At 44.3% G+C, this 17,131-nt stretch overlaps 1 protein-coding gene across 2 annotated transcripts; it reads left to right on the forward strand.

Moving 5' to 3' along the window:
• The first annotated feature begins 1,826 nt into the window (after window positions 1–1,826).
• Window positions 1,827–9,155, forward strand: CDKN2AIPNL (CDKN2A interacting protein N-terminal like). 2 transcript variants are annotated; one of them, XM_082622985.1, is made up of 3 exons: window positions 1,829–2,107; window positions 3,451–3,550; window positions 8,775–9,155. In XM_082622985.1, exons 1-3 carry the CDS (start codon window positions 1,869–1,871, stop codon window positions 8,784–8,786), a joined length of 351 nt encoding a protein of 116 aa, XP_082479111.1. In that variant the 5' UTR covers window positions 1,829–1,868; the 3' UTR covers window positions 8,787–9,155. The 2 variants fall into 2 exon arrangements, with proteins under 2 accessions (XP_082479110.1, XP_082479111.1); XM_082622984.1 differs by lacking the exon at window positions 8,775–9,155 and having other exon boundaries at window positions 1,827–2,107; window positions 3,451–3,592.
• Window positions 9,156–17,131: the final 7,976 nt, after the last annotated feature.

Here is a 17,131-nt window from a genome sequence, read left to right on the forward strand (position 1 = left end):
AACCAGGGACTGAACCTGGGCCACGGCAGTGAAAGCACCGAATCCTAACCCTTAGACCACCAGGAAACTCCTTGGGAATCTGCTATTTTAACAAGGCCCTCAGGAGACATATTCTGCACTCAGTTTTGGGAGCCCCAGCTCTGGGCACCTATTCCTGGCTGATGTAGAGTAGCTGAGTCTGTCTTTGGTTTCACAGCCCTGTTCACATTCTTCCTGCTCACCAGGGTGAGAGTAGCGTGCCTCCCTATTTTTAACCACAATGGGATGTCACTGAGCCTGATGCTGGTTCTACAGGCACAGTCGACTCATAAGACTGCCTGATATTTCCATTCTATATGGCGTTTCTGCCTGTTGGAGGCCCTGATGTTTCATCAGAAGCTGCAGAAGCAGCAGACAACACATAGGTGGCTCTGCCCCTCGGCCTCATTCACAATATAGGACCTACACTGGAATCCTGGATCCTGGATTCTAGGCTCAGCTCTGTACTCTGCCCCACATTTGATCGGGGATGATGGGGAAGCCTATTAGGTCAATAATTTCCCAAGGCTGATGGAGGCTCAAGTGGTTTCCCAGTTATTGTACTTGAACGGGATGGGAAATGCACCTCTTATGAGGAAGCTCTTCTGTTTGTCGATGGGTCTCCCTGACCCTAGGACAGACAGCAGAGTTAGGCCAACTCACCTGCTCATCTCCTCTTGACACATCCATTTTGGCTCCTCCCAACATCTTTTGGATGCACCTGGTTAAAATCCTTCAGTGGCTCCCCATTCCTTTTAGGGTCTAGACCACAACTCCTTCCATGACCTACTCTTCTTGGTGATCTTTGCAGCCTCATCTCCTCCACTGTCCCCCACTTTAGGATCTGTCATACAGATCTTGCAGTTCTCTCACCAGGCCAGGCTCTCTTGCAGTGCCCTACTCTTTTTCATGTAATTAACTCTTGTTCATCTCTCTGCTCTCCAGCATCATTTCCCTGACCTCCAAGTATGGATCAGATCTCTTGCTTATTCATGGTCCTAGCACTCAGGGACTTTCTTTATTAAAAGTTGTCAACTTTGGGCTTCCCTGGTGGCGCAGTGGTTGAGAGTCCGCCTGCCGATGCAGGGGACACGGGTTCGTGCCCCGGTCTGGGAGGATCCCACATGCCGCGGAGCGGCTGGGCCCGTGAGCCATGGCCGCTGAGCCTGCGCGTCTGGAGCCTGTGCTCCGCAACAGGAGAGGCCACAACAGTGAGAGGCCCCCCCCAAAAAAGTTGTCAACTTTGAAAAGTTACCTTGAGCAATTAAGTATTCACGACTGTAAAGTTCATTAGAGCAGCACTCTGAATTTGCTCTCATTGCATCTCCAGCACCGCTAGGGCCTGGCAGGTATTCAGTTGGATGGATTACTGGCTCCAGGAAGGCGGGCCACAACCTCGGTGGAGTGTCGAGACCTCTGGGAATCGATAAAAGTAGATCCAGAGCAGCTACACCTATACGTCCTCAGAACTGGGGGCATCGGTCTGCGGGCCGGGCGCCCGGGGAATTCCCAGGCCAGGGACACAGTACAGTGCTGGCTGGCATCCGGCTGCCGAATTGGAGAGGGCCGCCCTTACTCTGTGCTTGGGAGGGCCTCAGTTTCCCTACTGGTTCCCCGCGGGGTGTGCCGAGAACTGCTGCTGAGGCCCCGGGGTAGACCCACTCCGGGGGCCGCGGCTGCAGAAGTCTGAAGGGCCGGGCCGGGTGAGGCCGCCGCGCCCGCCGAGGGCGCTCCAGACCAGTCCTCCAGAGCAGTCGCTCGCCGCTGCGGCCCCTCTAGCCGCGGGGAGGTGGCGTAGTGCGTGTACGGAAGGCGGTGGGCGGGTCCGGCCCTCAGCGGCGGAGGGCGCCATGGTGGGTGGCGAGGCGGCTGCAGCTGTGGAGGAGCTGGTTTCTGGTGTGCGGCAGGCGACCGACTTCGCTGAGCAGTTCCGCTCCTACTCGGAGAGCGAGAAGCAATGGAAGGCCCGCATGGAATTCATTCTGCGCCACCTGCCCGACTATCGCGACCCGCCAGACGGCGGCGGCCGCCTGGACCAGCTGCTGTCCCTCTCCATGGTCTGGGCCAACCACCTCTTCCTGGGTTGCAGGTGCGGACCCCTGGCGGCTGGCTGACTCTGTCCTGATCCGCAGTCCTCCCCCACGGCTGACCCCTGCCCAAGGCTGACCCTGCCCCCAAACTCCAACCGTACTAGACAGGCCTAAGGCAGGTTTCCACCCTAGCCAATCCTTTGGAAAGATACTTAATCTCTCTGAGCTTTAGTTTCCTCATCTGGAAAATTAGTTTTGATGACTATAGTATTGAAGGGTGAAAAGCACTTAGCACAGGCTGTCATCTCGCAAGAGCTCTATACATGCTAGGCGTTCGAGTTGCTATTGTTATTTATATTATTATTATAATTACTTCAGACTGTCACCTTTGCAGAGGGCATTTTAAGTTCATTAGCTCCTTTCTTCCACACGGCAAACGTGCAGGGACAGAAACTCAGATCTCCAGTTTACATCTACGAAGCTGAGAGAGGGAAAGAGACATACCTAGGGTCATGCAGCATCTAGCAGGATTGGTGGATTTTACCATTTATGGCAGGATGTAGTCTGTGGCCCTTGTCTTTTTCTCCCCATGTCCTAGTCTGCTGGACCCTGTAGCAAGAAGCAGTCTTTGCCTCTCTGCCTTTCCTTTTATCAAAATAACAAATGACTTCAAGGGACTTTTTGAAATGGCACTCCCTCTGCCACTCCATGAAGCAGGTGGCAAATCTTGAGGCTCCCACATCCTTTTATTTAGCATTTCCTGAAATTGTGCTAGGATAATGAGATGACTTGGCTTAGTCCTGGTTTCTGTGCTCCTTATGGCTGTCTGGTCACATGGTCCCTCCAGCCCTAAGCTGCTTGGTTTTGCTTTCAAATGTGGGGAGTTATTAGAACAGGATATGGGGAAGCAGTGCCTGCTGTATCCCTCCCTTTTCTCTGACTTCCAGGTTCCTCTAGTAAATTCTGGTTAACAGGATCCAAGATTAGGCAAATGTCAGAAAATTGGACAAATGAACAAATAATGTTATTTTCATTAGACCAATACTCCACATGTTCAAACAAATAAAAAAGAATTTTGGCCCTCATATCATATCCGTGAATATATACTGCCAGAGGTACAGTGCCTCTATTTTTGTAAGTCTTGTTTGTTTTGTAAATCTTAAAACACCTGCTCCATTGGCATCCCTAGTGCTGCTTCTGTATCCACATGCACAAGAACTGTTTTCTAACTTGATGCTGAACATCTGTCAGTTTCCCCAGTGGTATCAAATCGTTCCTCTGAGAGTTGAGTTTATAGTCCAGCTACCTGCAATTTCTTTTTAGCTCACAGTGACAATAATTCTTCCACGGTTTTTATCTTACTACTTTTTTTTTTTAAATCTTACTACTTTTTATCGTGCAGTTACAACAAAGACCTTTTAGACAAGGTGATGGAAATGGCTGATGGGATTGAAGTGGAAGACCTGCCACAATTTACTACCAGAAGTGAATTAATGAAAAAGGTAAACAGGATTTCCAAGTGCATTTGAAATGGTATAGAGCTAACGTCCCCTGCCTTTATGATGATGTATTAGAGTATATTGTTTTCTGAATGCTCTTGTGTACTACCCCAATCTAAGCCCTTTAATTTTATTTCTCTGTAATTGGAATAAGCCTTTTCATAACTAGAGAACAACTCAGTAGATAAATTATGCATTGTTGGTAGAGTAACACATAAGCTCAACCTCTTCAGTTCCTTTAGGAAAATTCTGTTTTGAGCTTTTTGCTTGAATTTTAAGAAAATGTTGGTTAGAGTGCTACAGTTTCCCACTTATTAAAAAATCTTGTTGGTAACATTAACTCAACCTTACCCCAGTCGGTGAGGACCCCACCAGACCTGTTTGGACCCTCTGACTTGCTGATGGAAATGTAGATGAAGTAATATCATCATAGCTTTTCCCTATTCTGCCAGGCTTGTTCTGATCTGAGGCTGTGGATTTTTTACATGGTAAGCTGCTGCCTGTCAAGCCTTGTATCTGGGTCCTTTGGCCGGGACCACGGAGAGTGTGGCAGAAGGAAGCTCAGAGGATGGGGCTGGGCATCCCAACTGCTTTTCACAATCTCCCAAGATATGGTTTTTCTCATTTGCCCTGGTCTCCTCAGGCAGCAAAATTAATTGCTTCCTCATTACCCATAGTTTATTTCTTTAGCACTTTACCCAGACCTTTTTAAGAGCAGATTGTAAGCTTCTTGAGGGAAGAGATGGTGCTTAAGATATTAGTCCTTCTAATTCCAAAACCTAGTATAGGCATAACCCAGAGAAGATGCTCAGAAAATGCTTACAAAATTGACCAAAGCAAAAGAGTAAAGACTGCTGGCCTCTCTTATAGTTCTATTGTCAGAAACATAGGTAAGCCCTTGATTCACCCTAGTTGGGTCTTTTTTTGGGAAGCTGGGCATATAAAAAGGTTCCCTTTAGTGTGAGTGTCAGGAGCTAATCAAATCCTCAGCTGCCCAGAAAGTACTTCAGCCCCAAACAGCACACCCCACTTGATTTCAGATATTTTTCTTTAAAAAATATTGTTTTTTAATTGAACCTGGAATCAAAAGTTCAGGTTGTGTTCAAGGGGCTACTTTGTTTTTAAAATCTGTTAACAGGGCTATTGTTTGTAGCCCAGGAGCCGTTGTGAATTGGGAGTTTGTGACTTTTTGGATTCTCTTATATAATATTTAAAAAAAACCTCTAGGAAGTCCTTCAGTATCCTAGCGGTGAGGTTCCTGGGGCCCAGGCATGGGATGTCTAGATAATTTCCGGCCACCTGATTGCACCTCATTCGTCAGGGGCAGGCAGGGAATAGGATGAGCCTTTACTTCCTGACTGCTCATGGCTGATTCTTTCCTTGGCCTTTTGGTCTTAAGAGGTATTCTGCCCTTCGTAAGATCCATTTTCACATAAATTTTGTTACACTTCTCTGTCTCTTTCCAGTCATACTGGGATATTAGAGGTCAGAACACTTCACGATATTTGGGCTTCAGACTCCAGAAGAGACTAAGGAGGTTTTGTAATTAATATGCATGTCTCTAACATTATCTATAGGCTAGGGTGAAGAAGTATATGTATGTGTGTTGAGGAGAAGAGTTTCTAAACTGTTAATAAACATTGTAAAGGGGTCTTGAACCTCAAAAATGTAGGGAGCCCTGTCCTGGGATGTTCATTTTTGACACTTTAATTGCACAGTGTCAGCCTCCAGAGAAGAGTCCTCAGAAATGAACTTTGGCATCCCTGAAACCAGCTCTGCCATCAGACTAATGATTGACACCTAGCTACCTGGAAGAAGCCTACAGGGAGCCTGTATTTCTATAGCACTTTTTGATTATATATGTTTGAACTTCCTTCACATAAGACTTATGTTTTCTTAGTAACCAAGTTTTAGACTGTTGATGTCACTGAAAATGAAGCTAAGTTGATCCTGAAAAATGAGATACTTAGAGGATGTGTAGAGTTTGGCCAGTTGGTAGGAGTCTTTTAGGTAAGCCTGTCCTGAGAACAAGTCATCTGATCTGTGTGCCATGTGTGCCATGACAGAATTGTGTTGTGTTGAAGGCTGTCCCTTCTCTATTGAAGGCTACCCTGAGAGCCCACTGGAAAGAGCGCCCTGGGAGCTTTGTAGCAGTTTTTTTTTTTGTCTTCTTGCCTGAGGTTTTTTTTTTTTTTTTTTTTGCGTTACGCGGGCCTCTCTCTGTTGTGGCCTCTCCCGTTGCGGAGCACAGGCTCCGGACACGCAGGCTCAGCAGCCATGGCTCACGGGTCCAGCCGCTTTGCGGCATGTGGGATCTTCCCGGATCAGGGCACGAACCCGTGTCCCCTGCATCGGCAGGCGGACTCTCTACCACTGAGCCACGAGGGAAGCCCCTTGCCTGAGGTTTTTGCATGTAATAGATAGAGGCTGGCAAACATTAAGCAACATTGCCAGCCCAGAAACAAAAAACAAAAACAAAAAAACTTTGATGTTGAGCCATGCACCTGAAAAGGTCAGTTATAGTTCTTTGATCCTTAGCTCTAAAATTATTTTAGTTGGGTTTTTTTTTTGCTTTTTTTTTTTTTTTCTGTACGTGGGCCTCTCACTGTTGTGGCCTCTCCCGTTGTGGAGCACAGGCTCCAGACACGCAGGCTCAGTGGCCATGGCTCACAGGCCCAGCCGCTCCGCAGCATGTGGGATCTTCTCAGACTGGGGCACGAACCCGTGTCCCCTGCATCGGCAGGCAGACTCTCAACCACTGCACCACCAGGGAAGCCCTTTAGTTGGGTTTTGAAGCTAGCTAGCAAGTGGAAATGAATCGCCTGGCATTATTGGTATCCCGAGACTGAATAGTGAAGATAACTTAGGGACGTAAGTTCTTTTTTTTTTTTTCTTGCGGTACACGGGCCTCTCACTGTTGTGGCCTCTCCCGTTGCGGAGCACAGGCTCCGGATGCGCAGGCTCAGTGGCCATGGCTCACGGGCCCAGCTGCTCCACGGCATGTGGGATCTTCCTGGACCGGTGCACAGACCCGTGTCCCCTGCATCGGCAGGCGGACTCTCAACCACTGTGCCTCCAGGGAAGCCCTGGGACATAAGTTCTTTAAAGTAAGATTTTAAAAATACTTTATGGTTACTTTGCAGTTTTAAGGCCAGTACACCTCTGTGGTCTGTCCAACTCTCTTTTTGGCGGGGGGAAGGGGGATGTGGAATCTGAGAAAAGAAATGAGCATTGGTCTCTGACAGGTGGTATTTGTCAGGTATTTGCAGTGTATGATTTTTTTTTGAAAAAGGGGGATTCAGACACAAATATATTGAACAGTCTCAGTTATCTAACAGCCCTCCCTAGGTACCTACTAGCAGACTTTGTGATTGACCAATCAGCTTTACCCATTAATGAGCAATAATTAACAAAGAGCAGCAGCTCACTTAGGAATGATGTTATTACTAAGACTGTCAGAGTTTATATTTCCAAGGCATTGTCTTAAGGAGAAAGAGGAGTGATTGACTAAGAAGCTATCATTATTGGCTCAAAAAATCTGTCCACTTAATTACTCCATTTTTCCTAAGAACATGTTTTTTTAATAAATTTATTTTTGGCTGCGTTGGTTCTTCGTTGCCGCACGCAGGCTTTCTCTAGTTGCGGCAAGCAGGGGCTACTCTTCATTGTGGTGCACAGGCTTCTAATTGCAGTGGCTTGTCTTGTTGCAGAGCACGGGCTCTAGGCGCACAGGCTTCAGTAGTTGTGGCACGTGGGCTCTAGACTGCAGGCTTAGTAGTTGCAGCGCATGGGCTTAGTTGCTCCGCAGCATGTGGGATCTTCCCAGGCCAGGGCTCGAACCTGGGTCCCCTGCATTGGCAGGTGGATTCTCAACCATTGCGCCACCAGGGAAGTCCCCCCTAAGAACATTTTTGTCCAAGAGGGAAAGTGGCAGTATGGAAAGTGACTAAATATGAAATGTGAAAGAGAAGTTGGAAAAACAAGTGTGCCTGCCTTTCAAGAGGTTTTTTGTGCATTATATACGGTCTTGGCAAGCTCTAACGTATTGGAGCAGCCACTCCATTGGTGGAAGGAGATGTGATTCTAATAAGATGGCAACTATTTGTGAGTATTTAAAAAAATTTTTTTTCAGCTTATCAGATTAGTTAAATCAGGTTTTGTCTTGTATCCTAAGATAAATGCTCCATGGAGCTACCTTTCTTTTCCCTTTATCCACAGAAATAGAAGAAGCCAGAAAAGCTCTGTCTGACCCCACAGGCCAGTCTGTTGCCTGGTGCCCAGGCTGAGTGAATCACCTGCCAGCACCTTGAGTCAAAGACCATACTTGCAGCAGCCAAAGCCAGTGGCAACTCTTCTGCTATAGCCTTGGTCTATCCTATTGGAAATTTGAGAGATGGCTTAGGGGATTCTCTTTCCTTTTGGACTAAAGATGGTTTCTTTAGGTGATACTGCATTCTCCTAAAAAGAGAAAGCCCTCTTGTATTTTGTTTTTGCTGAGGAATTTCACTTCTTCACTTCTCAAAGACTGGAGTGACAGGCTTAAGCTAGGAAATAGGTCATACCTTGAAAACTCTGCTTACTAAAAAGAGTCTCAGACTGATTCACTTGCACTGCTAAATGTTAAGGAAATCCATTCAAATAGAAGGTGACAGACAAAATGATTTCTTTGCACCCTGCTTAAAAGTTGTCTAAAGCCAAGTTTAAATTTACCAGTGGTGCTAGAGAGTACACAGAAAGAATATATCTGCTTCAGTTCACCACTTTTAGAAGACATGCAGTTTCTATAGTTTCTAATAGTGTGAAATCCAGAAACCTATAACCTTCACATCTCCTAAATATCCTGACTCAATGTGAAATGTTGTAAATTACTACCTGGATTCAACTGATTTTAATTTAGAACAATAAGTGTTTACGTGATTCTGTTTTTAGAAGCCTTCATTGCAGAGCATGCCATGGAAAAAGTTATTTTTTAAGTATTTCTGTTATCACTTTAAATTGTGAACATTTATAGATCACAAGTGACAAGACAAAAAAATTAGACTCTGGCTTCCAAATGGATAGCATGGTCAGTGTTTTGCTGAATTTTCTGTATGTAGTAAAATCTTAATAATTTCTGAGTCTACCTACCATCTGGGTAGTACATAAATATTGCATCACTGCTGTATTTTAATTTATAAATTTGATTCATTAGACTACATGGCTACTAACTTTTTCTTTTTTGTCCTAGCATCAAAGCTAAGGCAGAAGATTCATCACATTTTCATCATTAGTTACAGGCTTGGAAAGGACGCTGGGATGAATATGACATTGACCTCAGCAGCTCTCTTAAGACTCTTGATATTAACAACATGTAGGAAAGAGGCAATTGGAATGAAAGGGAATCTTGTCTAGATTGGCATTTTAAAAGCTCTCATTCTTCTAGTAGCTATCATTGTAAAAGTATGCATGGATATTTATGTATTTATAAATCATGCCCTCTTTTTTATTTTCAGGTTTTGAATGTTGGTCAAAATGTTTAAAATGCCTATTTTTTTTTAGTGTTGATGTAATAATGGCAGGTAGTGAATTTTACACTTTGGATTTTTCAACAACGTACCTTTATGTGTGATTCTGCTTTATGGTCTTTTTTCCCCGCCGACTGAGGTAAACCATATCCATTATTTCTACCTGAAGTTTACACCATCCATGTACCCTATTGCCACACACACTTCATCTTTTTTTAAAGAGTTGAGTGAAAATCAAATCATAGGCTTCAGGTATCTACCAGCTCATGGGAAGAGGCAGCCTATAAAAAAGCCTTATTTTAAAACTCATTGACACAAGATTCCACAGCTTGTTCCAGGCAGCCAGTTGATTGTAGGTTCTCTAGAAAGCCTTCCAGGCCGCTGAATAAAGCCCGTATTCTCTTTTTCTGCAGGGAGCCTGAGGCTTCAATATTCTAGGCTTGAGGAATTGCCTTGTACAAAGTCCCTCAAGAAATACTTGCTTATTAGTGCAGTGCTGCTTTGCTCTGAAATTCTGGTTTTATTAATTTCCCCCTTTCAGTTGATGTATGTTTCTTACCCCCTCCCTGTTCCTCTTTCTTATTTAGTACCCACTCTTAAGTACTTATCTCCAGGCATAAATACGGAGAGGGACTTCATTTGGGGGGCAACAATGTAACAGTCACAGCAGGATTCACATCACTATACGGGACAGGGTGGCAGAATACAACAGTGGACCTGCCTTAGCTTAATCTACTGGTAAACTCAGGTCACTGAAGTGCTGAAGAGGAGAGCAACTGTGGGCGTGGTGTCTGGGAGCAGAGAAGTAGGATGACTCTCACCCATGGCTCAAGGTTAAGGCCAAACAGCATACCACATCTCTGTGCAGCTTCTAGCTCTAATCTGTAGTGACCACTAGGGTGGGCCAAGTGAAGACCTCAGGACCTCTGACAGGCCACTTTTCTCCTGTGGCCTTTCCTGTAAAATGAAGATCATAGAAATACCTACCACAAAGACCTATGGCAAGGATTAAGATGTTAGAGGGCCAAGCACGGTGCTCAGTGAGCCTTGGCCTCTCTATAAGATATAAAATAAAATGTCCTATCAGGAACATATCCATTGCAAAGTCTTTATATAGTTTTTGAAGACTTGTCTAGTTAATCAAATTTTCTGGTGCCATTTTCTAGTGGGTTTTCTCTATTTCCTCAGTTTAAGCTGCCCTTTTTTAAAAACAAGCTTTTATTTTAGAACAGTTCTAGATTTACAGGAAGTCTGCAGAGATAGTTCAGAGTTCCCATATACTCTGCACAGTTTCCCCTATTACTAGCATCTTACATTAGTGTGGTACATGTGTTATAATTAATGAACCAATATTGATACACTATTAACTAACATCCACACTTCATTGAGACTTCCTTAGTTTTCACTTAATATCCTTTTTCTGTGTCAGGATCCCGTTACTCTTCCCAGGATAAGCTGCCTGTTTTTCATCTTACCTTCACAACCTCTGTGGCTACCTCACCTATAAGATTAATCAGTATTTTAGAATTTTATCCTTCGTTCTTTTGGAGTGGGAAGTGGCACAGAAATCTAAAATTTGCATTGCAGCGCTCCTTGTGCAAGTAAAATGGCCTCTCTTAGATCTGAAACTGGAGCTCACACCAGACACAAGCTGCAAGCTACTGGTTTCTCCATATATACAGCCCTCCCCAAGAGGGGGTGAGGATCAAGTGAGGTCACAGGAAGGGACATGGTAAAGTATTACTGCAAGTAATGACTAGGAGAGGATCTTATCTGTTAAAAGACGTAAGTCTCAAGACCTTTTGAGAAGCAACTACAGTTGATCCTTGAACAACCCATGGATTCAACCAACTGCAGATCCTGTACATATTTATTGAAAACAATTTACATATAAATGGACCTGTGCATTTCAGACCTGTGTTTGGGTGACCTATACTAACAGTACAGTTTAGGGTGCTCAGTTAATAGTGATGCCCTTTCATGTTATCCAGAAAGTTGCTTTTTGAAACATTCCTCAGAGTCTGTGGCCCACCTGATCAATACTCTACCTTTGCAAAGGAAAGGATTTCCTCTGAACTTTTCCAGGATCCATTTGGACCTGTGGCTTACCTGTTCTGTGGGCACTGGGAGGAATCACATTAACTATCACTGCCCATCCTCTGTTGCTTTGCTATCTGTAGTAAATGGCAGTGAAAATACAAATTGTTGTATCTGACATGAGATATATATACCCTAACCGTCAGGTGACTTGTGTTTCCCAGCTGTCCAGCTCTAAAGTCTCTGCCTGGGTACCCTTATGTCTGGAAGGAGACTGTCAACTTCTGGGGTCTGAGGCCTGTCATCTAGTTATCTTGTCATCTAGTCCTGGCTCTCATTCTTGACTAGGGATACCTTTCAGTTCTGTAGGAATAAGAGTAAACATAATCCTTAAGAGGTGAGAATTTTAGAACTTAAACAGGTTGGTGGTTGTATGGAAATTGCTTCCTTCAACAAATAAATGCATGCTCTCCCTCTCCCTCTTAAGAAACAGAACCTCGCCTGGCTTGCTTTTCATTAAAATAAATAGCCAGAGAACCTATTTATTTAAATGAAAAGCAAGCCTGCTAATTTCTTTCCCAAAGTTTACTCTGTCCCTTCTAAGTTACGACACCCAGGGCAAGGGGTGGCAGTATTGACTGCCTTTCTCATTTTGGTTTGGAAGGGTTTTTTTTCCCACACTGCCAGCAGTAGAGGCAGAGTCCTTTGCATGTGCTCCTATCAGAGATGGAGGTGGGCCTGAAGCCTTGCTCACAGACAACAGTACCAGCTGAGGAGGTGGGGTAACAAAGACTACATCACCTGAACAGATTCTCTCGGAAACCAAATAGAAAGTAAAAGTTGAGACTCTTAAGCTCCTATTAGAATGGAGCTAATTCCTACCTGTTCTAGACCTGGGCATGTGAACCAGAGCTTTTTTCCTTGATAGTGCTGTCAGACAAGGATACCTCTTTAGAACATAATCCAGGCAGTCACAGCCCAAGTCCCATCCTTCTTTCCCAGCCTAGTAAAAAAAAGGCCAGTGAACCAAAAATATCCTTGAATATGGCCCTTCAACTTATTTGCCTAGGAGAAAGAAGCTGTTAGGGGCCTGAGGCGGGTCTTTTTTTTTTTTTTTTTTTTTTTTTTTAAATATCTTATTTTTGGCTGTGTCGGGTCTTAGTTGTGGCACGCAGGCTTCTTTCTAGTTGCGGCATGTAAGCTCAATAGTTGCAGCGTGTGGGCTTAGCTGCCCTGCAGCACCTGGGATCTTGGTTCCCTGACCAGGGATCAGTCCCGTGTCTCCTGCATTGCAAGGCGGATTCTTAACCACTAGCCCACCAGGCAAGCCCCCTGAGGCAGCTCTTGGTCCACCCCTGCTTTAGTGGAGGGGCAATTAACAGTAAGGTCAACCTTGAACTGCATGAGCCTAGTGATTAAAGCCCTTACTTTGCTGTGAATTTTAGCACCGAAATCTCATGCTGTTAGGGCTGCATTTTTCCTTCCCTTCGGCATTTTCTCTTATTAAGAATGTTAAATTATCCCCAGTAGTTGTGAACTGGTAGTAATTCCTTCCTCTTGAGTTCCTCAGTGTAGGGATCTGCACTGTGCGGACGATTCCTACTTTATTGGGGGATTCCGCAGAAAAACCAATGTCTGTATAAGTACCTGGCACTTAGTGAATTGCTTCATTTCTGCCCTACTTTCCCTTTGAGGCCACGCTGGGAAGATATGAAATGTTTCAACTAAAATTTACATAAAAGTGGCCACCCATAATCACCCCACCAGACCAGTCTCCATTCCCAAAGCTGCAAAAGGGTGGACTTAACATGCAGCTTGGCACCCATTAGGTGCCAATGTATCAGTTATGTTGACAGAACAAATGGCAGCAGGCACTGAACAATGCAGCACAAATTAAGTGCCAGGCTGTTGTGGACAGGGGGCAGAGCAGGATGGGGAAAGGGGTCACCACGTGGCCAGCCTTGGAATCCCTACCTCTAGGGGTCTGGGGATTGCAAAGGCTGTGGGTATGCTCCTTTCTCCATGAACATAGCTGCCTGGCAGAAGGCTTGCCCTGGAGTCTCTCACTGTAAACTGACTAGATTCCTTATCACTTTTTTTTTTTTTTTTGCGGTACGCAGGCCTCTCACTGTTGTGGCCTCTCCCGTTGTGGAGCACAGGCTCCAGACGTGCAGGCCCAGCGGCCATGGCTCACGGGCCCAGCCGCTCCACGGCATGTGGGATCCTCCCGGACCGGGGCATGAACCCGTGTCCCCTGCAGCGGCAGGCGGACTCTCAACCACCGCGCCACCAGGGAAGCCCTCCTTATCACTCTGGGTGTGAATTTTGGGCCCCAGACTATTGGAAACATTTAGGCTTGGACCAACACCTACAGTCCTCACTTCCCCTTAAACCAGCTGTTCTCAACTTCTCAGGTGGTGAGAATGACTCATGCTTCCTTCTACCTTTGTGCTTACCAAATTTATTTTTTATGACTAGGTTCTACTTTTATAACAAAAAACAAAGCCGCTAATTAAAAAGTGTCCCCAGGGCTTCCCTGGTGGCGCAGTGGTTGAGAGTCCGCCTGCCGATGCAGGGGACACTGGTTCGTGCCCCGGTCCGGGAAGATCCCACATGCCGCAGAGCGGCTCGGCCCGTGAGCCATGGCCGCTGAGCCTGCGCGTCTGGAGCCTGTGCTCCGCAATGGGAGAGGCCCGCGTACCGCAAAAAAAAAAAAAAAAAAAAGTGTCCCCAGAGGATTCAGAGCTTGGACCCTTGGAGGTCCACTGCTGTCCTGTTGGCCTCCTCCCTAGGCCTGTGCATATACTGCCAGAGGTTATCTGGAAAGCAGTTCCCAGTGTTTGGCTCCAATCTTTGGTACTTATATTGTTGCTCTTACAGCCTGATCCCTCAAACTCAGGTCTCGAGAGGGGGCCATGGTGACTGTAGTCTGTTCTCAAGCTGCTCTGTGCACAATACCCAGCCCCTGCCAAGGCACCAATGTGTAAGGGCTAACGAAAGCTAGGAAAGAAACTTTCTCCCTAACAGATGGTATCATCAACTTACCACCAGGCCCCAGTACTGCCCTCGCTGATCTTTCTGGCTTGCGAGAGATCTCTTGTACCCACCCCTGGGGTTGACAGTCTTCATTCTAAAGGCAGCTTTCCAGCTGATGTTCCAGGGAGTCTCCACCTGAAACCACAGTCTTATGTGTTCATGCAGGTACAGTCCTATAGCCAAGGCCCACTACAATACAGTAAGGTCACTAATCTAGATTTTCTTTGGAGGCGATATTCTAGGCCTTTAGCTGAAGCTGAAGCCATGAGCTAAAGTCTCTGGATTCTTTCCTATTCTCTGCTCAGGATGGTTATAAGAACAAGAAGCTTCCTGTTCCTGTTGTCTTTCTACTAGCCCCAACACAAAAATACAAAACATAAAAACATAAAATCTCCCAACTCAAGTTTTGTAGAATGACTATGCAGATGCCAGCCAAAGAGCTGCAAACCTCTCGGCATTTGACATTCTTCTGTTCAAGAGTGCTGCTAGTCCAATTTAGCTGGTGGGCTGCAGTATTCTTGGCACAAGGCGTTGTTTGTAAAGGGGGAAGGGAAGAGGGCTTCAGACAGGAAGCAGCATTAGGAGGTCTGCCTTAAGTGTGCTTACATTTGCACTTTGGCAGCCCTCAAGACACCACAAAAGCCCTCCTGCATTCCAGGAAGAATGACAACTAAATGATTCAGGTTGATGGAGCCTGAGGTCAGCTCTAATATCCCCCCCAAAGGACTACAGAAGCATCACACTTGTAACCAAACGAAGACCATCACCATGTAAAGACCTCTCTAACCAGCTAAAAGGTTATTTGCTTTTACTCAGCGAAGTACACTCTATAGAGTCTTTCCAAATATACGATTCCAGAAGCCACTGGTAAACAAAAGCATCTTGTGGCCAAGCTTTAGCACTAAGTCAATGGCAGAGTTCCTGACAGTCCATGCAGGCTTCTAGCCCAAGTCTGAGTCCTCCATATGCCAAAGGGGAAACTTGGAGCTTTTCCTTCCAGAGCTCTTGATTTCAACCAGCAAGGAACTAATGTTGCTGAACTAAGAGTTTTGTATAGGGTGCACCTCGTTCATCTTTTGGGCCCAACTAAAAGAAAGCCCTAGTCCATGCTATGAACAGAAAACTTAAAAACCTCAGGTTATTATTGAAAAAATTGTTTTAAAAACCTGTAGTGATGGTGGGGAGAAATTACTGAAAAAACAGCACACATCTGTGTGTGTGTTTCTAATATATCTTTGTGCTCTATATCATATACTAGAACAAGATAACTAGAATTTCCTCATATCAGACAACAGTTTAGTTTTTCCCTAACTAGATGGGAACTGAAGTACCATCTTTGCACAAGGCCCCTGTCCTATGGACAATTTCATTTACCTGTAATAGCTTTCCATCTATGGACTTTTCTGTTTACATACATAATCCCCACATACCAGATTCCTTTGGGACTCTGCATTGCTGAATGCAGTAGAAAGGAATTGTAATAAACACCACCAAGACCTAAAAACTTGATCTCTCTTAAAACCTGGGAGAATTGAGGTTACCTTAGACATAACTCTAAATTGTTTTGTGAGCCCCAGGCTTCTGTCTTTTAAAAGAGTACTAAACGAATAAATTAAGACAGGTACCACGTTTACTGGGCACACAACAGACTTACCAAATAAGCCACCTTCAATAGCTTTCCTCTCCACTACCTTCCACCTACATGAGGAAGAATTTTTAGATCAGTTTCAGAAGTTATTCATATTCATGGAACTTTTAAATTTTGGGGTGTGTGTGTGTCTGTACAGACTCAAGGATATTTCTAGGAAGGGGAAAAAAACTGGTCTGTAAGTCAAGAGTGCTTTCTATCAGAGATCAGTGTTCCTATATCCAGACTTTACTTGTTTACATTACAAAAAAAAAAAAGTGGAAAATGGTGAAAACCTCTTCACTGGATAGACACAAGTCTATCAACTCAATCAACATGATATTTTCACAAATTAGGATTAATATTTAAGTTCAGTAGAGTTTTAAAACTAAACTCAATCCCTTAACATCTCTTAAGGGATAGTATAGTTATTAGTTAAAAGACCAGACTGCCTGGGTTCAAATCCCAGCTCTATCACATACTGGCTGGTTGACCTTGAGAAAGTTACTTGATCTGTACCTAGTTTCCTTATCTGTAATATGGTAGTACCCACCTCATAAGATTACTCTGAGTTTGAAATGTGATCATGTTAAAGTGCTTAGAATAGTGCCTTGCACAGAAAGTTATGTGAGAAGTACTGTTACAGAGGAATTGCACATCACAAATGCACTTAATCTTTAACATGAATCCAAATTTGTACCAAAATAAATTAGTTTTAGCCTCTGGCCGTACCATACATTTATAAAATTTATGTAGTAAATTTTAAACATTCTTTGCATGACATGACTTTGTAAATTGAAGTACATCTGGTATTCATCCAAAGAAATAGGAATCTGTTCCAAGGCTGAAGAAAAAAACTGTGAAAGTAATTGAGAGATGGAACATTCCCTAAGAATTTTCTCCAGTAGGAATGGGGGCTAGATGAGTTTTATGCATGTGTTGAATTTAGGAGTTAGAGCTCATTAACTCCCTGCGAAGTAAGATGTAACTTCCTTATAATTATCTATCAATACTTGAAATATTTCAGTTTTAAATAGGGAAAACAGGTTAAGGATAAAAATAGATTTTGAAGTAGTATCCAAATAACATTTAATGAAATAAGAGGGGAGACTATCATAGCTACTGTATATTTAATCTAAGAGACAGTCACTGGAGTACATGTCTAAAGAAACTGTTTTAGAGCTGAATATAGAAGTATCACACATTTGATATGACCAAAAAGTACCTTTAAATAAAGCATCTTTTTTGGGGGGGGCATAATTCCAGTGAGTTAACTCTCAATTGTATCAAAAGTTCCCTAAGATCATACACTTACCCCCAAATTTCCCAAGTATTAACTTTAAAAGGGAAACACCAGCACTTATCCTTTCTAAAATTTGC

This window comes from Mesoplodon mirus (genome assembly GCF_964341445.2).
Source record: "Mesoplodon mirus genome assembly, chromosome: 5".
Lineage (NCBI taxonomy): Eukaryota > Metazoa > Chordata > Mammalia > Artiodactyla > Ziphiidae > Mesoplodon > Mesoplodon mirus.

What these genes read in the sequence shown, in the direction of transcription:
- CDKN2AIPNL (XM_082622984.1), top strand. Translation starts at nt 1,869, where the DNA reads ATGGTGGGTGGCGAGGCGGCTGCAGCTGTGGAGGAGCTGGTTTCTGGT. An exon ending in CACCTCTTCCTGGGTTGCAG is followed by an intron (nt 2,108 to 3,450) that starts GTGCGGACCCCT and finishes TTTATCGTGCAG; the next exon opens with TTACAACAAAGACCTTTTAG.